The sequence below is a fragment of the Podarcis bocagei genome, assembly GCF_964188305.1.
Source record: "Podarcis bocagei genome assembly, chromosome: 6".
Taxonomy (NCBI): Eukaryota; Metazoa; Chordata; class Lepidosauria; order Squamata; family Lacertidae; genus Podarcis; species Podarcis bocagei.
Genome location: NC_138130.1, coordinates 102,153,212 through 102,177,626, shown reverse-complemented (window position 1 = coordinate 102,177,626; position 24,415 = coordinate 102,153,212). Strand labels below are relative to the sequence as shown.

At 48.7% G+C, this 24,415-nt stretch overlaps 2 protein-coding genes across 4 annotated transcripts in view; one reads left to right on the top strand and one right to left on the bottom strand.

Moving 5' to 3' along the window:
* The window catches only part of PPME1 (protein phosphatase methylesterase 1), a gene marked incomplete at its 3' end in the record, with an annotated part of 43,037 nt that extends 36,730 nt beyond the window's left edge, over nucleotides 1-6,307 (bottom strand). Inside the window, exons 1-3 of the mRNA XM_081197520.1 lie at nucleotides 6,120-6,307; nucleotides 1,899-1,992; nucleotides 1,436-1,528 (exon numbers count right to left, since the gene is read on the bottom strand). Coding sequence (XP_081053646.1) covers nucleotides 1,436-1,528; nucleotides 1,899-1,992; nucleotides 6,120-6,220 — 288 coding nt within the window. The 5' untranslated portion in view covers nucleotides 6,221-6,307. The remainder of the gene's footprint in view (nucleotides 1-1,435; nucleotides 1,529-1,898; nucleotides 1,993-6,119) is intronic.
* A 1,320-nt stretch (nucleotides 6,308-7,627) lies between these two features.
* Nucleotides 7,628-24,415, top strand: part of C2CD3 (C2 domain containing 3 centriole elongation regulator) — a 67,704-nt gene continuing 50,916 nt past the window's right edge. For 2 of the 3 annotated variants that reach the window (XM_081197264.1, XM_081197263.1), the window contains exons 1-9: nucleotides 7,629-7,795; nucleotides 9,513-9,782; nucleotides 10,772-10,929; nucleotides 11,144-11,358; nucleotides 18,751-18,986; nucleotides 19,153-19,282; nucleotides 20,008-20,130; nucleotides 20,742-20,886; nucleotides 22,821-22,978. In XM_081197264.1, coding sequence (XP_081053390.1) covers nucleotides 7,732-7,795; nucleotides 9,513-9,782; nucleotides 10,772-10,929; nucleotides 11,144-11,358; nucleotides 18,751-18,986; nucleotides 19,153-19,282; nucleotides 20,008-20,130; nucleotides 20,742-20,886; nucleotides 22,821-22,978 — 1,499 coding nt within the window. In that variant the 5' untranslated portion in view covers nucleotides 7,629-7,731. Of the gene's footprint in view, nucleotides 7,796-9,512; nucleotides 9,783-10,771; nucleotides 10,930-11,143; nucleotides 11,359-18,750; nucleotides 18,987-19,152; nucleotides 19,283-20,007; nucleotides 20,131-20,741; nucleotides 20,887-22,820; nucleotides 22,979-24,415 lie in introns of all 3 variants that reach the window. The other variant, XM_081197265.1, reaches the window with a different exon arrangement.

Here is a 24,415-nt window from a genome sequence, read left to right as displayed (position 1 = left end):
ATCTCTGTTACCTCCTGCTTGGTCTACTGCAACGCGGTCTACATGGGGATACCTTTGAAGCTGGCTCGGAAACTGCAGCTACCGGTGACTGGGGTCTGCAGCCGAGACCACATAACACTGGTCTTGAAAGACCTACACTGGCTCCCAGTACGTTTCCGAGCACAATTCAAAGTGTTGGCGCTGACCTTTAAAGCCCTAAACGGCTTCGGCCCAGTAGACCTGAAGGAGCGTCTCCACCCCCATCGTTCAGCCCGGACACGGAGGTCCGGCTCTGAGGGTCTTCTGGCGGTTCCCTCATTGTGAGAAGCCAAGTTACAGGGAACCAGGCAGAGGGCCTTCTTGGTAGTGGCGCCCACCCTGTGGAACGCCCCCCCCCATCAGTTGTCAAAGAAATAAACAACTATATGACGTTTTAACCACTGCCATAATTGTATTGTTTATCATTATATTGATCGTTAATTTAAACTTAATTTTACAGTACTGTGTTTCTGATTTGTTTAGTACGGTATGTGAGTCTGGCCTGGGACTGTAATAAATTCAATTCAAATATATGACGTTCAGAAGACATCTGAAGGCAGCCCTGTTTTGGGAAGCTTTTAATGGCTGATGTTTTAGTGCATTTTTGGCCTTCTGTTGGAGGCCGCCCAGAGTGGCTGAGGATACCCAGCCAGATGGGGACGGTACAAATAATATATTATTATTATTATTATTATTATTATTATTATTATTATTATTATTATTATTATTAGACCACCAACGAAGGAGAGCCTTCCACCTTCAAAGGGGGCCTGTTCCACTGCCAAACAGCTCTTGCCCTCACAAAGTTCTTCCCGGTGCTTAGTCAGAAAAAAATATGCCCCTCACTACGAAGATCAATATTGGAAGAAGCAGGACAAACTGAAGAAAAGTCTTTTTCATGCAGCGCAGAGTTAAAAGGGTGGGATTCTGTGTTCCTGCCTGACTGGAAGCCTCCTGAAAGCGCAATAATGCCTCTATGCTTGCCTGGACGGAGAGGAGTTCATGTGTGTGTCTCTGTATAGTGTTACACACCAACACAGAGTGGTAAGATTCCAGGGGGTTCAACAATCTTGCCTCCTTGGAATAAAGGTTAATGGAGACTGCGGTGTCTTTAGCATGTATGGTTTTCTCTTCAAGTCCTATTGCCAGCCCTGCAACCAGAGCTCCTTCTCACTGGAGATGCTTCTACATTCACAGCAGGTGCCCTGCTCTCCGTCGTAGCCTTTAAAAACAAGGCAGCAATTGTGCTGGAAAGCCACAACGCATTTGCTTGCGGCCATCAAGCCGCAACATGGATTCTCATCCCGAAGGACGTTTTCCGGGTTTATTCTGTAAAGGCGCCTCGCAAGCAGAAGGGGCTCCGTAAACAACGAAATATTAACCACAGGAAAAGACGTGCAATCAGCTGTTCACTTACGGTAAACACAGCCCAGGAAAGGGCAGAATGGCCTCCGCCGTGTAGAAGGAGTAAGACGGGACCCTCGGACCCACTCTTGTAAATTCGAAAAGTGTATGAACAGTTAAGGACATTGTAACCTTCTCAAAATAAAAAGAGAAAGACCTCCGAGTTAAGATGCAAGCTGCAACATCGTCTGCGCCTCCCAGGAACACATCGTCACTCAGTCAACAGGACATTATTTTATTTTTTTACGCCCAGAAGACTTTGGCAACGTCCTTTGGCAGCGCTGAATCGGTTCAGTGCCACCCAAAACGAGCTCAATCAGGGAAACATTTTGCAAACATCACCACCCAAGGCCATCTGCCGGGAGCCACACAGCGTGGAGGGTGGCAGCTTCTAAACAGGGGCCTTACGGCTACATGTGCAACAGAGGACCCTATAAATCAGGATTTTTTTTAACAAAGGAGGGGGAAAAGGATATATCCTTGCCGGAGTCGCTCTCAACCACAACATCCTCCATGGATTCGAAGTACTGGCTCCACGGGACAGCAGAATAATCGCGCTTCCTTCCAGGCCTGGAAAACAGAGACACAATGCTTAAATATTGCACCTGGGTGGCTTAAGAAGTAGTTTGCTGTGTGCAGGAAGGCCCTTTATGTGCAACGACAGCCTCGTTCTTGCAATTTAAAAGAAGGAGAAGAAAGTTACGGCCATTCCTTTTATTACAGATTGGATTCCCCTGGGGTACCACAACATAATCCAGGCTCCATCACTGCACATCTTTTGCCAGCAACTCAACATTTCATTTATTTACCAAAGAAAGCTTTAGAAATCTATACTGCTGGATGGTGGAGTCAAGCAACAGAATTAATATCACAGGTTGGCACACAGACATTTCACAATCATCCTGGGACTGAATATAAGGAAAACTAAGATCTACATCAGGCATAGGCAACCTCGGCCCTCCAGATGTTTGGGGACTACAACTCCCATCACCCCTGACCACTGGTCCTGTTAGCTAGGGATCATGGGAGTTGTAGTCCCAAAACACCTGGAGGGATGAGGTTGCCTATGCCTGATCTACATCCAGCAACCTGCAGCCTCCCAGATGTTGCCAGACTACAACTCCCATCATCCCTGGCTGCTGTACATGCTGACTTAGGTTGACGGGAGTTGGGGGTACAGAAGAACAACATGCTGGATCTGACCCATGGCCAATCTAGTCCAGCATCCTGTTCTCACAGCGGCCAACCGGATGCCTGTGGGAAACCTGCAAGCAGGATTCGAACACAAGAGGGATGCATCAGGGGCTGAGAAGGCCAAACACATGCCATACAAATAAGGTATTCTATGAGATTACCGGGACACAGGTTTGGGGGCTAAATCTCCTTCTCTCACAACCAGATACAGGTACAGTGGTACCTCAGGTTAAGTACTTAATTCGTTCCGGAGGTCTGTTCTTAACCTGAAACTGTTCTTAACCTGAAGCACCGCTTTAGCTAATGGGGCCTCCTGCTGCCACCGCCATGCAATTTCTGTTCTCATCCTGAAGCAAAGTTCTTAACCTGAAGAACTATTTCTGGGTGAGCGGAGTCTGTAACCTGAAGCGTATTTAACCCGAGGTACCACTGTACAGTGGGCGCTCGGGTTGCGAACGTGATCCGTGCTGGATGCACATTCACAACCCGCAGAGTTCACAAACCGCAGAGGCGCCTCTGCGCGTGCGCAGGATGCGATTCGGCGCTTCTGCACATGCGCAAAGCACTATTTAGCGCTTCTGTGCCTGTGCGACCAGCGAAACCCGGAAGTAACCCGTTCCGGTACTTCCGGGTTTCAGCGGGTCCGTAACCCGAAAAAACGCAGCCTGAAGCGTCTGTAACCCGAGGTATGACTGTATTCCGAAGCTTCACCTGAAACTACTCCAGCCAGGAAAGTGGCGCTTGCCTAATTTCTTACCTACAGCAACACCAAAACAGTCTCGCCTCAAGCATTAGTTTTACCGTGCAGACAGAAGCTGAGATTATTAGCTCAAGGTGGCCTCCGTCCTCCGAAAAGCTGCTCAGATCTGCCAGAAGCACAGCCAGATGTGGTGCAGAGCAAGCTTCCCCAAGCTTGTGCCCTCCAGATGATTTGGACTCCCACAAGGCTGCTGGGAGTGAAGCGTCGAAAACATCTGGAGAACATGAAGACTGGGGGAAGGCTGGTCCAGGCTGGTTAGCTGTTCTCACCGCAAAGTCTCGGGCGGAGATCTCGGCTGGCTCCACTGCCAGTGTTGTTGTTTTTTTATTGCTTTCACTGGGGAGTGGACCTGGGACTTCTGCGTGCAAATGGTGTGTTCAAGCAGCGAGCGGCGGCCCCTCCCAGAGAGACGCCTTCCGCTGTCACTTTGCATCTTCCATGCACAGGAGGTTTCCTTCAGCGATTCCCCACCCAGCCTTCCCTGGCAAATGGCCAGCAAGCGCCACAATCTGGTAACACCGTCCTCTCCTTCCCCCAAACACCACCTCTTTGCATGTAGGGTTCAAGTCCCTCCTTTCTGCAAACAGCACACCCCACGATCCCTCACAGCCCCCATACATTGATTGCGCTGGATGAACGTCACCTACCTCTGATGGAATCTCATGCACCAGGCGCAGGATCAGGCACAAACCCCCTCCCCCCCCCCATTCTCTGAGCTGGTTGCGGCCTTGAGGTTGCCCCTATTGCAATGTGATTTTTACAACACATACAATGACGGGACGTGGGTGGCGCTGTGGGTTAAACCACAGAGCCTAGGACTTGCCGATCAGAAGGTCGGAGGTTCGAATCCCCGCGAGGAGGTGAGCTCCCGTTGCTCGGTCCCACCTCCTGCCAATCTAGCAGTTCAAAAGCACAAAGTGCAAGTAGATAAATAGGTACCGCTCCGGCGGGAAGGTAAACGGCATTTCCGTGCGCTGCTCTGGTTCGCCAGAAAGCGGCTTAGTCATGCTGGCCACATGACCCAGAAGCTGTACGCCGGCTCCCTCGGCCAATAAAGCGAGATGAGTGCCGCAACCCCAGAGTCGGCCACGACTGGATCTAATGGTCAGGGGTCCCTTTACCCTTTACCTTTTTACAATGGAGAGAGAAGCGCATTAAGCTTTCACATCACAAACGTCAGCCTTCAATTTCCAGGAGAATTCCCTTCTCCAACCTTTCTCACCGGGCAAAAAAAAGGACCCCTTAAACCCTTTGCGTAAGAGTGAAGAAATTGCAACGCCCCACGCCAGAAGGCCAGAAGCAGCAGTCAACCTGGGATTCCCCAGGTGGCCTCTGCCAATGTCTGCAACCAAGGAGCAGTGCTTTTTACGGTGCACTACTGTCTTCAGAGCACCTCCTTGCATGCAGAAATTCAGTCCTGCTCATGAACCAACCTTGGATAGCGGGTAAGGGTTATTTCTCACACTCTCAGCCCATGGGGGCGGGGGGGGAGTGGGAAACTAGGCTGGCCTACCCTGCAGACCTTTTGTACGCAATGCATTTCAGAAAAAACCGTATGAACACCGCAGCTGTTGTTATCTACCCTTTGAAAGCAGGCACTTTTACATCCGCCCTGTCCTTAGGAACTGGGCACCTCATTAATACAACTCCAGCCCCCATATTACACATCACATAACCCCTATTTGCTGTTAGCATTTGTCTCAGGAGACAATGGAGGAGTGTGCCTCTGGGGTTATGTCAAACCCCCATGATACACACATACATATATACACGCATATCCACATTGTATATATGTAAAGGAAAAGGGACCCCTGACCATTAGGTCCAGTTGTGGACGACTCTGGGGTTGTGCACTCATCTCGCTTTATTGTCCGAGGGAGCCGGCGTACAGCTTCCCGGTCATGTGGACAGCATGACTAAGCCGCTCCTGGAGAACCAGAGCAGCGCATGGAAACGCCATTTACCTTCCCGCCAGAGCGGTACCTATTTATCTACTTGCACTTTGAGGTGCTTTCGAACTGCTAGGTGGGCAGGAGCAGGGACCGAGCAACGGGAGCTCACTCCGTCGCGGGGATTTGAACCGCCAACCTTCTGATCGGCAAGTCCTAGGCTCTGTGGTTTAACCCACAGCGCCACCCGCGTCCCTCACCCCCATATTACACTTCGCATAACCCCTATTTGATGTTGGCATCTGTCTGTCTCAGGGGACAATGGAGGAGTGTGGGGTTATGTCAAACCCCCATGATACAGATAAATTCATATATACATGTTTATCGACTCTCTCTCTCTCTATACACACACACACACACACACATACATATATATGTATACATCTATATGTATATGTGTATATATATATATATATATATATGTATAAATAAGACACACACACACACACACACACACACACACACACACACCAGGCTTCCATTGAAAGCAGAGAGGCCTCCTCCCCCCTTCAGAGCCCCCCTTCATTTTGCAGACAATCATTCCCCCCCAAAGACTCCCCCACCCACGCGTGTTCTGGAAAATCCCCCCACCCCACCCACCCCCAAAATAAACCCTGGGCAAACCCCGCCCCGCCCCATTCATCCTCCCCAAAGCCACGCCCCCTCCTGCACTCGGCACCCCCTTCCCCACCCCAGCCGCATGACGCCACGCCGCCACCCTGGTCCCCCGCCGCGTGACGTCATCTCCCTCCGCGTGACGTCACCCGCCTCCCCCCGTCTCCCCCCTCGCGTACCCCATGCGCATCTTGGGGAGGGCCTGGCCGCTTCCCCCAGCGGGTCCCGGAGGGCGAGGGGGCAGGCGGTCCAGCTGCAGCTGCTTCTCCAAGGCGGACATGGCGAGGGCGGCGGGGAGAGGCGAGGCGGCGGCGGCGAAGGGGCAGGATCCGGCCCCCGCCCTCCCAGAAGGAGCCGCCGGCCAGCTGCTCCCAGCAGCCTCTGCGCGCCGGAAGGACGCCTCCCCGCGCCCCAAGGCGTGCTGGGAAATAGAGTTTCTGAAGATTCCAAACGGGAGCGGCCGCGGTGCACCCTGGGAGGCGCGGTTCCGTTTTAAGGGCATGAGCGAGGCGGGGCGGCGCCGTAGAGATAGTAAAGGCTAGAGTCACTCTTTAGTTTTCCATGATTAAAAGCTGAAATAAATTTATACTTTTTCCATTACAAATGTTCATATTCCATTCAATTCACTCATGCAGTCAAAATCATCGCCTTCCCTTGCCCTCCCTTCCGCGGTTCTGTATATTTACCCATTGTGACTGCACGTTCCAATTGCTCAATAATTGTTATTGTCCCCTCTCCTCAACCATACCTTCATATACTTTAAACTGCTGAATCCGTTCCATCCCTGCGAACGTTTCAACCTGCAAACATTTTCCACTCTTCTTTAAATACTCCACTCTCCCTGAACTCTTATTTTATAATAATAATAATCACAACAATAATAATTTATTATTGTTAATAATAATAATGTTGATATCAATATCACAATTAAAATTAATAATGACTATTTATGTGGACAAGGATTAAATGTAAGGCATGTGTTTAGAATAGATTTATGAGAAATTTTGAAAACTTATTGATTAGAATATTTGTGTGAGATCGTATGGGAAAAATACGGAATAACAGATACAATCTTGTTTAAAATGTATATAGGAAGTGCAGTGGAAGTTAATCAATGAATTTTTTAAATTATTTTCATATTGAGATATTTGTAGAATTAAGTTGGAAGAGATTCTTCCAATTTTTCTTTTTTTCCTCTTTATTTTTCTTCTTTCTTCTTTACTTCTTTTTCTCTCTTTTGTTCCTTTTTTATATATATATATGTGCTTATTTGTAATATTTTGCTTATATTTTGTAACAATTATGTTAAATAAACAATAAATTTTAAAAATAAATAAAAATAAATAACACTCGTAATATTATTTTAAAATCTAAAATTGTTTTTAATTCTAATAATCATAGTAATCATAATAATTACTAAATTCGTTGAATTTGCTAAATCTGAATACTCCACCCGTTTCACCCGCCGTTATTCTTTGCTGCCATTATTCCCTCTCTCCCTTGTTCTCCATCCCTGCGCTTTTGAGAGAAGCAGAGCCGCAGCACCTCAACTGGAATGCTCCTCTATAATCTTATCTCTACGGTGCTAGCCAAGGTCCCCGCGGAGACGCCTTTCCTTGGCGGCGCCTGCAGCCCCGCAGCGCCCTCTGGAGGTCGGAGGTCTCATCGGAGGCGGCGAATTCCCCGCCGGGCTTTCCTCCCGCCGTTGGCGCCGGTTTCCCAGAAGGCCGCGCGGCGGCGGCGGCCGTTGCTAAGCAGCGGGAAGCGGGCCCGGGGGGCCTAGTCGGGAGGATGAAGCAGAGGAAGGCCAAGGCGGCTGGCCCGGCCCGGCCGGGGTCCGGCCGCAAGAAAAAAGGTGAGGAGGGGTCTCGGGGGGGACCCCGTAAAAGTAACGGGGCGCGGCGGGCTGTCATTAGCGACCCACCCCGAAGTGGTGGGTGAGGCGGGCAGGGAAGGAAACGACAACCTCTCCCCCCGGGCTCACCACGTACCTTAAATTTACTATTATTATTATTATTATTATTATTATTATTAAAACGACAACCCCTCCCCCCGGGCTCACCACATACCTTAAATTTACTATTATTATTATTATTATTATTAAAACGACAACCCCTCCCCCCGGGCTCACCACATACCTTAAATTTACTATTATTATTATTATTATTATTATTATTATTATTATTATTATTATTAAAACGACAACCCCTCCCCCCGGGCTCACCACATACCTTAAATTTACTATTATTATTATTATTATTATTAAAACGACAACCGCTCCCCCCATGCTCACCACATACCTTAAATTTTTTATTATTATTATTATTATTATTATTATTATTATTATTATTAAAATGACAACCGCTCCCCCCGGGCTCACCACATACCTTAAATTTATTATTATTATTACCGGGCTCACCACATGCCTTAAATTTATTATTATTATTACCGGGCTCACCACATGCCTTAAATTTATTAATATTATTATTACTATTATTACCAGGCTCACCACATGCCTCAAATTTATTAATATTATTATTTCTATTATTACCGGGCTCCCCACATGCCTTAAATTTATTAATATTATTATTATTACTATTATTACCAGGCTCACCATATGCCTTAAATTTATTAATATTATGATTACTGGGCTCGCCACATACCTTAAATTTATTATTATTAGTATTAGGATTACTGGGCTCACTACCTTAAATTATTATTATTATTATTATTATTATTATTATTATTATTATTATTATTATTATTACTACTACTACTACAACTACATTTATATTTATATGCCGCCTGGTAAGGGACTCGAGGTGCCTTGCAGACAACAGCAAGAACAGCTCAAAACAAAGAAAGAAAAGCAACCGTCAAATACAATTTAGCACTGATAGAATTTGGGAATTATTCTAGGGACAGAACTACCGTATTTTTTGCACCATAACACTCACTTTTTTCCTCCTAGAAAGTAAGGGGAAATGTCTGTGCGTGTTATGGAGGGAATGCCTACGGGTGGCGGGGGGATCTGCTGCAGTCGTGAGCAGAGGATCCATGGTTCCCCTTCCTTCCCTCCTCCGTGGTTACAAAGCATGGATCCACATGGATCCTCAGGATTTTTGCATTGGGCTACTCCAAACTCACTGTCAGATCACATGTCTGCGGCCACAGCATGAACCACAAAAATCATATATCCACTATTTCGTTTAGAATATTTTTTTTCTTGTTTTCCTCCTCTAAAAACTATGTGCGTGTTATGGTCTGGTGCGTGTTATAGAGCGAAAAATACGGTACCTAAATTGCACAGCTCCGTTTTGTAACAGATAAAATTGAAATAGAAGGAATAGGAGAGAAAATAGAAAACATAAGGGGGGGGGGAGAGAAGTTAAAACAATGAACTATGGACGGGGGGGGAGGAGAGAAGCCAATGCTTTGTTGTGTATTTGGATGTTATTGGGTTACTATGTAATAACTGAAATATGATAAATAAAGTTTATTTTAAAAAAGAAATAAACTAACTGGCCTGGGTTGGATAAATAGTAATGCTGTGGTCTACCTCTTCTCCACAGACGTCAGTGATATCTCCCCCTCTACAAGTCTGCCTCCGCTTGTAGAAGGACAACTGCGCTGCTTTCTGAAGCTGACCATTAGCAAAATCTTATGGATGGTTGCCAAGCCACCTGCTTCCTTCCTTATCCGGGTGAGGTGGTGGGGAGAAACCTCGGACGGGACAGCCTTTGTTCCCCGGGATACCTCCCAGGCCGAGCAAAAAACCCTCAAAACTACGACCCGCTACCCAGTTCGGTGTGGACCAAAACAGTTTGTCTCCTATCTGACAGGTACAGCTACTTCTTTGAAGTCTGAGCATGTGGTTTGTTAGTTTAGGGTTGGACAAGCTGCCAAAGCACAAATTGGCTACTTTTAAAATTGGCTGCATTTTAAATTGCATTTTAACCTGTATTTTAAATTAGTCCCCCCCCCATTATGTTTTTGCTGTGATTTTATTGGTGTTAGCTGCCCTGAGCCCGGCTCTGGCTGGGGAGGGCAGGGTATAAATAAAATGTATTATTATTATTAAATGAAAGGCAATGGATGTGTTTTGCCCCTTCAAGGCAAGTCCCAGTGAGTCAGCTTAGAATGAGATGTAACAAACAGTGAAATTATTCTGCATTGCTGGCAGATAAGGTTCATTCTCATAATCGGTGGGCAACTTCTGCTTTTTCAGAGCCTTATAAAAGTTGCTAGCTGATGGTCCCTCAGTTTGATGCCTGCATTAGAAGGATTTTATTTATTATTATTTTTGGTGGGAGGGAGACCCCTTCCCATTGCCCCTTTCACTTTCTCCCCATTTCAGGTCCTTCCATCACCCCTTGTTCCAGGCAACAGCCTGGGCCACCTCCATACCAGTTTCTTAGTTCCATCATGGTAAGTATCCAGCCATGGCTAAGAGATGGAGGTGAGGAATTGGTTTTCATATACAGTGGTACCTCGGGTTATATACGCTTCAGGTTACAGACTCCGCTAACCCAGAAATAATACCTCGGGTTAACAACTTTGCTTCAGGATGAGAACAGAAATCGTGCTCTGGCGGCGCAGCGGCAGCAGGGGGCCCCATTAGCTAAAGTGGTGCTTCAGGTTAAGAACAGTTTCAGATTAAGAACGGACCTCTGGAACGAATTAAGTACTTAACCAGAGGTTCCACTGTATAGGGTAGCTTGAATAGCTCAGCCATTTGTTTCTGCATCTTGAAGTAAAAGCACACATTGTGCTGTTTCTTCACGTTTTGTTTATTGAGCTCGTTTATTTTTGTTTGTTTTGCCTCCTACAGATATGGGTGCTCTTGTCCTGGAAGTAATGGCCAAACCAAATCACCTTCCAATTGGCCGGGTGCAAATCAGTGGGCTGGCACAGCTCTCTCCAAGTCACCCAATCAGCGGTTTTTTCACCATTGTCTCACCGACATCTGAGAAGATGGGAGAGCTGCAGGTATTTCTCAAACCTTTCCCTGTTTAATGGTCATCCCCACACCACGGCAGCCATGTGCTCCAAGTTCAACACATGGTGAGGTGGGCATGGAAAACACAAGATAAAGCTACTAACGAATTTAATAAATAATAATAATAATGTGTGAAGCGATTAAAAAACTCGCTTTCTAAATGCTAACTACTACTGCTGAGCCCTTTCAAACATTTTCTTACAGGTATCGCTTGTTCTGGAACCGCTGTCCGAAACCTATGACAGCAACAGCTCCGTCCCAAACGCAGACGTCAGCTTCAGTGCTGGTTTGTCAGTCCGGGGAACCAAAGAAACGGCTGACTCTAACCCATTCCTTGCACCCTCGCAGCCTCACAGGCCGGCTAGCAAGAATATCATTGGAAGAGAGTCCGCTAGCAGTAGTAGGGCCACCACACCAAGGTGTTTTTCTCTTTTTTTGTTTTCCATTTTGATCTCAATGAATGTTTTAAGATGAAGAGACAGATAAATACATTTGAGCCATACATTTGTCAGGGTGGAGGCTTTTGTTTCTGTTGTGAAGCCCTTTAATAGGCTTTTGTCATTTTATCACCTGTTGTTTGCCACCCTGGGCTCCCTTGGGAGGAAGGGTAAGGTAGAAATTAACTAAGTGATGGCAGGAATGGGGAACATGTGACCCTCCAGAGGTGGGACCCTCAAAACTCCCATCAACCCACTGGCACAGCCAAATATTGGGGATGATGGGAACAGGAGTTCAGCAATGTCTAGAAGGCTTCATGGGGTCATATCAACTGCCATTTTTCTTGAAATAATAAATAATAATTTATTATTTCCACCCCACCCATCTGGCTGGGTTTCCCCAGCCACCCTGGGTGGCTTCCAACAAAAGATTAAAAATACATTAAAACCTTAGTCATTAAAAAACTTCCCTAAACAGCTCCATTCGCTTTCCCATAGCACATATTCAAGGGAAAAGGAGGCATCCAAGGTCCTCCGGCTGTTCTGGGTGTGGACCCCATCAGGTGGGCTGGAGAGCTGCCTTCAGGGCATCTTTGGCTCTTGCAGATTCCATTGCCTCTGAACCTAGAAAGGGCAGGCCCTCAAGAGACCCAGGAAAGGGTACTGGACACTTTTGTTTTGGTTTGATTTGTAAGTGGAGAACAGCTAGAGCTCATCTGAGATGGAAAGAGAGGCCATATTGTCATCAGTGGGTTCCTTGTCCCATAATCTCATATTGATGGAAAGCTGGCAACCCACTGGTCCGGGAAAAGCACTCTCCATTTCAAGATTGCACACCTCCCTTGAAGAATGGCATGGGAGAAGCATGGTCTAGGTTTTCCACTGCTGGAAAGGAACCAACATGATTGTTGTTAGGGATTGATTAGCTGCTTGTGCGTAAAATCGTGCTCCCTCAGAGTTTGTGCGACCCCACAAACCTCAGTGTGTGACGGAGCTCCTCAGACATGTCTGCTCTAGTCACTAGTAGAGTCCGACAGTGGCTGTCTGCGGAAGCGTTTCCAGCAAAGGAGCTCCTTAACGGAAACGCGTCTCCTGGACTCACGGCGTGACAGTTTCCGGCGAGGTGTAGGTCTCCCTATGTGAGACTCAGATACCTCCCCACTGTTTTCGCTGGAAGCGTCCCTGAGCCCTCCCTCCTGCTCACATTCCCTCAGAGAATCACTCCTCCCCCTGCTGGTGCCTGCTTCAGCTGTTGAGTCTCTTTCTTCCTCCCTGAGCCCCTCCACCACCTGATGCTCCGATGGCAGTTCCCTGACATCCACCTCCCCTCCAGGGCCCCCCTCACCCCCTCCCATTACCTCCCCTCTGGGAGGTGAAGGGCTAAAACCCCGAAAAGAATCTTCCTCATCTTCAGACGTCTCGAACAACTCCCTCCATCGATCGTCGTCCTGGCTCGCTGAATCCTCTTCCTCTTCAGAATCTGGGAACCCCTCCAACTCCTCTTCCTCATCGGTGGTGGCAAAGTATTCCCTTCGGAACCTCGCTACAGGCTGAGGTTTACGTGGGAACCTCTGATGAAAAGTCTCTATTAAAACTTCGTCATTGACATCCTCTGCCCTAACCCAGGTGTTTTCCGACTCCGGTTCCCCTTCCCACATTACCAAATACTCTACTTGATCTCCCTTCCACCTGGAATCAAGGATCTCCGCTACATGGTAGCTGTGTTCCTTCTCCTCCATTGCTGGTCCCCTAGTGACCCTCCCTTCACTGTCTCCTCTATACGGTGACAGCAACGACCTGTGAAAAACTGGGTGCAGCTTCATGTGGTTCGGTAACCGGAGTCTGAAAGCCACTGGGTTGACCTGCTGCATGACTTCAAACGGACCCAGCCTTTTGGGTCTTAACTTCTTACAACCTCCTTTGAATGGCAACCCTTGGGTTGACAGCCACACCTGGTCCCCCACCCTAATGCTTTCACCTTCTCTTCTGTTTTTGTCTGCCTGCCTCTTATATTCCTCCTTAGCCCTGTTTAAGTTGAGTTGGAGCTGGCGATGAATCGCTTCCATTTCTTCAACGAACTGTTCTGCAGCTGGAACGCTCCAGTTCTCCCCTTCCCCCCCTGGGAAGGCTCTGGGATGGCACCCGTGATTAGCCAAAAAGGGGCTCATCCCCGTGGACACGTTCTCTGCATTGTTGTAGGCAAATTCTGCCAACGCCAGCTTCTCCACCCAATCATTCTCTCTGTCATTAACGTAACACCTCAAATATTGCTGGAGAACCCCATTTGCTCTTTCCGCCTGCCCGTTGGTTTCTGGATGACGGGCTGTTGAGAAATTAACCTCTACATGCAGTAAGCTCATGAGCTTCCTCCAGAACCTGGAAGTAAATTGTTTTCCCCGGTCTGAAACCACCCTCAAGGGGGCGCCATGCAGCCGAAACACATTCTCTACAAACAATTTGGCTGTTTCTTCTGCTGTGACCGCATGTGAGCAGGCTATAAAGTGGGCCATTTTAGTTAACAGGTCTACCACCACCATGATGGCTGTTTTCCCTCTAGACCTTGGCAGATCAGTCATGAAATCTATTGCCACTGCTTCCCACGGTCTTTCAGGTGTGGGCAGTGGTTCTAATAAACCAGCCGGCGCCCGCCTCTCCCCCTTGGCTCTTTGGCATTGTTCACACCCTCTCACATACTCCCGCACATCTTCCCTGACCTTGGGCCACCAAAATTCCCTAGTAACCAGCCACATGGTCTTGTGTTGCCCAAAATGCCCTGCTGTGGGACTATCGTGCAACTGCTTGAGTACCTTCTCCCTCAATTCCCCTTCGGGTATATATAACGCTCCCTTGTAATACAATGCCCCATTTCTCTCCTCAAAACCACCGGGTTTGTCTTCCTCCCTCCTGAGACCCCTGAGTTTGTCCTGGGCGTATGCATCAAGCACCGTACCCTCTACCAATTCCCTTTGTCCCACCAAAGTCGCCCCACACACCCAGCGATCCTCTGGGATGATATGGGTTTCTTCAGGTGCTCCCTCCCCCTCCAAATATTCAGGTTTGCGTGAGAGCGCGTCCGCCCTAACATTCTCTGGGCCTGGCACGTAACAAATCTCAAAGTTAAATTTGGAGAACTCCTGGGCCCATCTCAACTGCCTTTGGTTGAGCACTCGCGCAGTTCTCCAATACTCTAGATTTTTATGGTCCGTGCACACTTGCACCTTATGTTGTGCACCAATTAGCAGATGCCTCCATCTCCGGAACGCCTCATGAATCGCAAGAAGTTCTCGGTCGTACACCGTGTAGTTCCTCTCGGATTTGTTCAGCTTTCGCGAAAAGAAGGCACACGGTCGCCACTCTGACTCCTCCTTTCCCGGCTGCAGAAGAAGCACCGCCCCTATGGCTCTGTCAGATGCGTCTGTTTCGACCCTTAGCTTCCTTTGTAAATCCACATGCAGAAGTTGTTCTTCAGAGGCGAAGGCCCTTTTCAGCTCCTCAAACGCTCGCTCCGCCTCCGCCGTCCATACAAACTTCTTTTTACTGCTGAGACAGTCAGTAATGGGCGCCGTCAGATGGGCGAAGTTGCGGATGAACTTACGATAAAAGTTTCCAAACCCTAGGAACCTCTGCACATCCTTCTTGGTTTTTGGTGTTTTCCAGTCCAGCACCGCCTGCACCTTGCCGGGATCCATGGCCAATCCCTTGTCTGACAGGCGGTACCCCAGGAATTCCACCTCCTTGGTATGAAACTGACACTTCTCCAGTTTCACCCACAGCCTGTTGGCTTGCAGTCTCCTCAACACTTCTCTGACGTCTCTCACATGTTGCTCCTCATTCTCCGAATACACCAACACATCATCTAGGAAAGCAACGCAATTCTTGTAGAGCAAAGGGCCCAGTACATGGTTCATAAAAGATTGAAAGCACGCGGAGCCTGCTTGTAATCCAAATGGCATAACGAGATATTCAAATGCCCCCAAAGGGGTAAACATGGTGGTTTTCCATTCATCTCCTTTCCTTATGCGTATCAGGTTGTACGCCCCCCTTAGATCCAGCTTTGTAAAAATCTTTCCCTTCCGCACCCTGGTCAAAATATCATCAATCCTGGGCATAGGGAACACCACTGGTTCAGTCACTGCGTTCAACCTCCTAAAGTCACATACAAGTCTCGGCTTGTCCGCGTTTTTTTTGTCCACAAAAAACACTGGGCTACCCCCCGCTGCTTTGGACTCTCTGATGAAACCTCTCTTCAGGTTCTTGTCAATAAACTCTCGCAACTCCTGCATTTCCCTGTCTGACATGGCATACAACTTGCCCACAGGAAGCTGTGCTCCAGGGAGTAAATTGATCTGGCAATCAAAGGGCCTATGCGGGGGTAGTTGGTCAGCTTCCTTCTCGCTGAACACGTCGCTGAGATCTGCATACTGTGGTGGTACCTTCACCTTCTCCATTACTTCAGTCCCTGCTAGGGTGGCTTGGGCCCCTGCTGAACCCTTTTCCCCTTTGCAGTGTTCTAAGCAATGTGCTGAACCAAAGGACACCACTCTTTGATGCCAGCCAACCAGCGGATCATGTAGAGCTAGCCAGCTCATTCCCAAAATAATGGGAGCGCCTCCCAAGGTGGCCACATTAAACGCTATCAGTTCTGTGTGCCTTGCCACCCTCATGATCATTGGGACCGTCTGCAAGCTGACTCCTCCTCCCAACAACTCCCTGCCATCGATCGTGGTCACCTGCAGGGGGTTGCTTAAAGGGATAGTCTGTATCTGGTGTTCAGCAGCAAACTCCTTGCTCATAAAATTGCAGGAGCTGCCTGAGTCCAATAGCGCCTTTATTTTTAGGGGGTGTCCATTTTGCAGCTCTAGCAACACTTCAATCACTAGAGCAGGTCGAGGAGCTTCTGGCACGGGCACTTTCACTGCTCTTTGGCCTGGCTGCAGTGCCCCGATTGTGGCAACCAGGCGTTGGCTTTTACCTGCTCCGTCTCCCCCTGCTCTTCCCCCTCAACAGCTCCCACCATCCCTTGCCATTCCTTCCTCTGGGGGCAGACTCTGGCAAAGTGGCCTGGCTGTTGGCAGAGATAGCATTTCCGGGCGCCCTTTCCCTCCTTCTTAGCCCCCTCGCTGGGTTTTGAAAATGCGCGCGCGCGCGCTGTCCCGATTTCCATCGGCTCTGCCGGCGGGAAAGCTGGCTCAGGAATGTCTGGAATGCGGAACTCCTTCCAACGTTCCCCTCTCCCTTCCCGCCTCTCCAAGGCTCTTGCCTCCTGACGCGCTCCTATGGTCAGCGCAGATTTGGTCAGCTGATCCATAGACCCCGCCCTGGGGCTCCGTGACAGCTCGTCTTTCACAGCCGACGAAAGACCTTCTTCAAATAGCATCTGAATGGGTGCCGCCGATAAATCCCAACCCAGTCTGTGAACCAGCATGGTAAACTCAGTCCAGTACTCACGGACAGATCGGCTTCCCTGCTTGCAAGCCATTAGCTGTCTGCGCACCACCCCTTCCTCAATATCGCTGGAAAACATGATATCCATTGCACGAAAGAACTTCATCGTGTCCTTTAGTACGTCATTGTGCGTTGCCATCAGGGGTCGAACCCAGTCTCTCGCCCCCCTCTCAAGATGCCCAATCACGAAAGCAACTCGTGATTCCTCATCAGGGAATTCATCAAACTGCACATTAAGTGCATATTGCATCTCTGTCCTAAAGGCATGGTAATCCTTGGGGTCCCCCCCAAACTTCTGCACCAATCCTGGTACCTTTCTGGGGAACTGAGTGGCTCTCCCCTTCTTGTCTGCATCCTGAGCCCTTCTCTCCTCCAGCCTCGCCGTCTGCAGCGCCAGTTGGACCTCCAACGCTCGGTATCTATCTTCCAAGCTTGGACCAGCCCCAACCCCAGCTCCTCCGGTTCCGGTTGGTTCGCTCATGATGCTTTCTCTTGCACAGGCAGCGTACAAAGACTGTCGGACTGCTGTTAGGGATTGATTAGCTGCTTGTGCGTAAAATCGTGCTCCCTCAGAGTTTGTGCGACCCCACAAACCTCAGTGTGTGACGGAGCTCCTCAGACATGTCTGCTCTAGTCACTAGTAGAGTCCGACAGTGGCTGTCTGCGGAAGCGTTTCCAGCAAAGGAGCTCCTTAACGGAAACGCGTCTCCTGGACTCACGGCGTGACAGTTTCCGGCGAGGTGTAGGTCTCCCTATGTGAGACTCAGATACCTCCCCACTGTTTTCGCTGGAAGCGTCCCTGAGCCCTCCCTCCTGCTCACATTCCCTCAGAGAATCACTCCTCCCCCTGCTGGTGCCTGCTTCAGCTGTTGAGTCTCTTTCTTCCTCCCTGAGCCCCTCCACCACCTGATGCTCCGATGGCAGTTCCCTGACAATTGTGTTCTGCATTCTCATGTATTTGGGTTGAACAAGACTATTGGCTGCTAGTACGTCTTATGCCTGCTTAAAGTACTTTAAAAAAAATGCTAATGGGCTGAACTCTGGCTTCCATTAAGCACCCAGGGAGCTCAGTATTCCTCAGGAAAGCTTATTTCACCAGATCAGAAGCTGCATAGATGTCTGTTATGCATGTCAAAGCAGATTGCTGTCATTACCCATAAGCATTTCAGGGTGGGTGGGCGTGCCAGTCTCTTCCCAGTTCATGTGAAGCCATGACTTGAACATCCTGGGTTGCAAAATGGCTCATGAGCCCTGTCTCTGTGTCCCCCAGTGATGGTGACCTCTGTCAGGTGATGCAGAAGGAGACTGCACGCCTCAGTGGAACTCAGGAGAACATATTGCCAAATGTCTCAGTGCCCAAGTAACTCTGCAGGCCAGAATGTCCCCTAGCCCTTCACTCTGCAGTGCTCTGAAGGCAAGGGTGTGTTTTCTGTCCCCATTATTCAGCTCTCCCTGTCAGTAATAAAGGTAAAGGTACCTCTGCCCGTACGGGCCAGTCGTGTCCGACTCTAGGGTTGTGCGCCCATCTCACTTAAGAGGCGGGGGCCAGCGCTGTCCGGAGCCACGTGGCCAGCGTGACGAAGCTGCTCTGGCGAGCCAGCACCAGCGCAGCACACGGAAACGCCATTTACCTTCCCGCTATAAAGCGGTACCTATTTATCTACTTGCACTTAGGGGTGCTTTCGAACTGCTAGGTGGGCAGGAGCTGGGACCGAAAGATGGGAGCTCACTCCGCCGCAGGGATTTGAACCGCCGACCATACGATCGGCAAGTCCTAGGCACTGAGGTTTTACCCACAGCGCCACCCGCGTCCCTATTACCTGTCAGTAATACAGGTACTTTATATGCATGCCCAGAACAGCATCAGGGGCATTTTGGAAAAACCATCCTTGAGTTAAACTTTGTGATGGTGCTTATGTTTTGGAACAGGGGCAAGGATCACTTGTACTTTCAGGAGAACTCCGAGAACCTAAAAGAAGGGTTTTTTCGACCTCAGCACCACCACCTCCAAGGGCACAATGATTCTGTCAATGCAAATGGTCCAAAACAACAAGGGTTTTCCGGTGGCTCTGATCTTGAGGCTCAAGTGAGGTTGGCTAAGGAAAGTCCCAAACCTGCCCATGTTCTTTCTTGCAACAACCCACCCACAAAAGATCTCCTTTCAGGTATGTATATAAACAGTTGGGTTTCATCTACGATGTTATCGTTTTAAAAAGTTCTGTCATGTTGCACTTTCCCCTATAGGAGTGGTCAAAGAATGACTCGCCCATAAGTCAGTATATACAGTTGTTATTTTAAATTCAGTGTTCACTCCTGTCCTCTTTTCCCCAGCCCTTTTGGATAGAGGCAATAGACTCCGAAACGCTATGGTAGTGTCTGCAATGACATCGAATCCAGACCCCGACATACAGCTTTATGAACTTCAGCCCATAAAGCAGGATGTCTCCAAACTAGTTGAAAAGTGAGTTTGGGAGAATATGTGGGAATGTTTGTGTCATGGATATAATGGCATTCAGGATGCTTACTAAAAGCAGTATGTATCAAATCACTTTTTCAGAGTAGCTTGGGCCCAACAATTCTATAGACACAGACAAAATATTTATGGTTCTATCCCTGACATCTGCTGGATTAGGAATATGCAAGTTGCCAACTCTATATCAGAAAAAAAACCCATGAAGTGTGTACATTTACATCTCATTTCAAAGATATATGATCTAACTTTGTATGTGTGTGTATACTAAATTGATGGAAACAGTAGATTGGTCCAACAGATTGTTATTAGGGGTTTTTTGCTGCAGGAACGAAACATAGCAAAAGACTACAATCCTATATATCTCAGAAGTCCAATGGGATTTGTTACAAGTTAAATGTATATGGGTCTGCAGCCTATAGCAATAAAATTTGTTAAAATGCCTGGTGCCTAAATGATGCTAATGTTGGCACCAAACAAACCTCATTGGTTTTGGTAATCTATCCTTGCTTAATTTCATAACCCCCCTCCCCCCCGCTCCTAGCTCAGCCTTACCCAACCTGGTGCCCTTCGGCTAAATTGGACTACAACTTCCATCATACCTGGCCATTCACTATGACTTCAGGGGCTGATGGGAGTTGTAGTCCAAAGCATTCAGAGCATACCATGCCCTGGAAGTGCCTAGTTCACCTTTATTGGCATATTTTCTTATCCAGGAATCTTAAAAACCTGCACCCTGGCCTCATATCTGCCGTTGAAGAGCCTCTTCAGCCACTGCCTGATGGCTCAGAATTTGATTTACATGCTGAAAATACAGCAATCCAGCTCTTGCTGGGCAGGTAAGATGTAAAATGTGTGGGGAATCCTCCAGCAACAAGGGTCATCACGAATACAGTAGATTCCGTCAAACACAGCTAAAGACTCGTGTAGGAAAATGGTTGTTAGTGCCCATGTGGTAAGATGGGCGCGTGGATGGAAATTTACTGCAGCCTGACCTTTTGGCAGGGCAGGCTGTGCTAGGCATGATGAGCGCGTGAACACCTCATGCAATCCTAATGATTGGCCCACGTAGTATAGCCTGATTTGTTACAGGGTCTGGTGTGATGACCTGATGCCAAAATATAGCAACTTCTTTGTCTGCGGGCAGAGGCAAGGTTGCATTCTTGTGGTTGTTACTTTTGGAGTACGGAACACAATAAACATTGCGCTGCTGCAGTCAGACTTTTTTCAACTCATCTTGGTGTGAGACTGATTTTCTTACCGATGGCCAGCGGGTTCTCGTCAGACTCGGTCTCATTTGTGTTCTGTACATGACCTACCTAGCAGAGCGGTGCTGGATAAAAACCAGAAAGCTAGGACAGTGCTGAATTCAACGTTACTGTGTGCATGCGCATGTCTGTGTATGCAGCTAGATGTTCATATTTACCTTCTTTCCTTTCTTTCCCCACAGTTCTGGTTCTTCCCCTCTGCGCCTTTTGGATGGTACAGGCTCTCCCCTGGAATGTATCTCTCCCGGGAGTGAGGTGTACGACAGTGAGCTGAACGACCCCCACTATGACCAGAGCCTGCTGGAAAACTTGTTCTACACGGCTCGAGTAAGCGCCAGAGGCGTGTAGGTGGTTGGGGCATGTTATTGTGACTAAGCTTTCCATGAACCAAGCCAATCTTACCACAGTCAGCTTACTGGCTAGAAAACATTATTTGTACATACCGTATTTTTCGCTCTATAGGACGCACTTTTTCCCCTCCAAAAATTAAGGGGAAATGTGTGTGCATCCTATAGAGTGAATGCAGGCTGCACAGCTAAGCCCAAAGCCAGAACAGGGAGACGGAGCGCTGTGCAGCGCTCTGTCTCGCTGTTCTAGTTCAGGGTCAGCTGCGCAAAGGGGCAGCGGGGTGCCTTCACCCCGCTGTCCTGCAGGGGCTACGAAAGCTGTACGAAGGTGGGGGGAAGGCTGCAGCGCTTCCACCCACCACCAGCCCCACAAGCTCGGGGGGTAGCGGGAAGGCAACAATTCTGCAAATCAAAGTCTGCTTTGCTTATGTCAGCACAGTAACCTGGCGCCCACCAGGTGTTTTAGACTACAACTCCCAGCAGCCGTAGGCATTGGAAGTTAGCATATTTTCGCTCTATAGGACGCACTTTCCCCCCTCCAAAAATGAAGGGGCAATGTGTGTGCGTCCTACGGAGCGAATGCAGGCTTTCGCTGAAGCCTGGAGAGCGAGAGAGGTCGGTGCGCAGCTATCCGCAAGCCTTCGGAGCGCTCCGAAGGCTTGCGGATAGCAGCCTGAAGCCTGAAGCCCGGCGAGCGCTGCGCCAATTCCCGCAGCGCTCGCCGGGCTTCAGGCAGCCATCCACAAGCCTTCTGAGCGCAGCGGGAGTTCCTGCCGGGCTCCAAAGGCTTGTGGATAGCTGCCTGTTCTGGGGGCTGGGGTGGGGGAAGCTCAGGCTTCCCAGTCCCGCGAGCTCCGGGAGCAGCGGCGAGGTTGCACGCAATCTTGCCGCCGCTCCTGGACCGGGGGGGGGGGGAATTCCCCCCGCCCGCCTAAAAACTAGGTGCGCCCTATGGTCCGGTGCACCCTATGGAGCGAAAAATATGGTATAGTCTAAACATGTGGGGGGTGGGGGGCAACAGATTGGGGAAGGCTGGCTTATGTTCTTCCTCTCTGCCTCTCCTTTCATTCCGTCTTACCTCTCTTGCGCTGGGCATCGTCCAAAAGACGAGCCGCAGAAAGACAAAAACGTTTGTTTTAGGTGTGCAAAAGTCTTAAGTGAAGTTTAAAACACTAGCCCCCTCCTAGGTCAATCAGATTTAAGTGGTGCCCTCCCCCCCCCCAAAGAAGATTAGCGCAGCTCGTCCACAGAGTGTTCTCCTGAGAAAATAATTTTGGGTTCTCACCATGAAGATTATTTTAGTGTGAGGCATCTGTATCACACCCTTGGCAGCTAGAGGCATCCCACATAAAAAAAGTATTCATGTAGGAACACATCAGATATGCCACACCTCTCATTTGTGCCGGGTCTTGCTGGAGGAGTGGATGAAGGCCGGAGGTTCTGTCTCTGCCCCTTTAACTTCACACCTTTCCAGATGCTCCTCATATCTCTCTGTCTAGCTTGGCCACAAAATAGAATTTGAGTAGAGATTAAAAAAACTTGCAGTGTTTGGAAAAGGTTATCATCTTTTTAAAAGATAATAATTCTATGGTTCCTTTTATTAATCCAGCAACGTGCCTACTAAAACGGATCATGTATTTCAGCAACTGAGTTTGAATTTTTGAATTACATTCTTTTTATTTAAATATTTTTTTATTCATTTTCCATTTTTGATAATATAACTTCATATCACCTTTTACAGAGTTTTAGCTCTGCCGAGCTATTGACTTCCCTCCGTTCCATCTGGTTTTTATAAGTGGTTACCATCTTTAATCTCAATATAAGGAGAACTTCCTTTTGGTAACTGAATCGTTAATTCCTGAGTGTTCTGTGACTGTTAAGTGTTTTTTGCTTTTCTCAATCTTTTTCCCTTAGAAGTCCGACAGCAGCTTAAGTGACTTCCTCAGTGACGAGGAAGATGCTGTTGCTTCCGGAAAACTAAACAAGTCGCAGAACAGCAAGTGTCGGAGATCAAAAAAGGCTTCAGAGTCTAGCCCCTTGGGTCAGAAAGGGACTCGAGAGACAAAACCCAGGTAAACCAGTTGCTGTGGGCTCCATTACACATGACTCAAGCAGGTCAGAACTGTAATAACTTAAGGACTGCTTCTCTCCATGTGAACCGGCAAGGACTCTGCGATCACCATCCAAGGCCCTTCTTTGTGTGCCCCATCCAACGGAGATCTGAAGAGCGGCAGCACGAGAACAGGCCTTTTCTGCAGTGGCTCCCCATTTGAGAAATGCTCCTCCAGGGAGGCTTGCCTGACACCATTGTTATACGTCTTTAAGCACCAGGCAAAAACTTTGCTTTACAACCAGGCCGTGGGCCTTTAACTACCTGTGGCCTTTTTGAAGTGGGTGGGATGTTTTAAATGTACAGTGGTACCTCGGGTTACATACGCTTCAGGTAACGTACGCTTCAGGTTACAGACTCCTCTAACCCAGAAATAGTACTTCGGGTTAAGAACTTTGCTTCAGGATGAGAACAGAAATTGGGCTCCGGCGGCTCGGCAGCAGCGGGAGGCCCCATTAGCTAAAGTGGCGCTTCAGGTTAAGAACAGTTTCAGGTTAAGAACAGACCTCTGGAACGAATTAAGTACTTAACCCGAGGTACCACTGTATTTCTTTTTCCTTGTGGTTTTAATGCACCTATGGGGTGGAGTAGAGGTTTCCAATCTTTTTGAGCCCACAGCTCCCTTGACCAACTGCATTCTTTCTGTGGGGCTCAGGAGCCCAGTTAGGTCACCCCTTGCCTGCAGAGCTGGCAGCCTCTCACCCCTTTTCTAACACCCTCCCTTGTGGATTGTTTCCTCAGCCTCCTCTCCTCTCTCCTTGGGAGTCCTCTGGGCAGCTGCTGCTGCTGGCATCCCTGATCTCTGACCTGACACACACACATAAACACACACACGCTGCCCCTCAGGAGCCTAGGACTTGTCAATCTGTTCCCAATAGCAAGGGCTGGCAGACTGACTGGCTGGGCTCCCTTGCCTGCTTGCTTGCTCTGAGGTCTCCTCAGATCCTGGCAGCCAGCACCCCCAACCAGCCCCAGAGGCACCATTTGCCTGAGGAGCTTGAAGCCAGGGCTGCTGCAACAAACAGCTGTGCAAGCCTTTGGGAGGCAGAGACGTGAGAGGGCATCCCAGGAGGGAGGGAAGGAAAGAGGGACAGAGGCCAGTACTGCCCATGATACCCCTGACCATCATTCAAGGCACCCCAGGGTGCCACAGCACACTGGTTGAAAACTACTGGGGTGGGGAATTGTCCACCTGTTTGGTTGGTTTTTGTTTTTTTAAAAAATACTTTTCTTTTGTTTTAAACAAATACAGTGGTACGTCGGGTTACATAGGCTTCAGGTTACATACGCTTCAGGTTACAGACTCCGCTAACCCAGAAATAGTACCTCGGGTTAAGAACTTTGATTAAGGATGAGAACAGAAATCGTGCTCCGGCAGCGCAGCAGCAGCAGGAGGCCC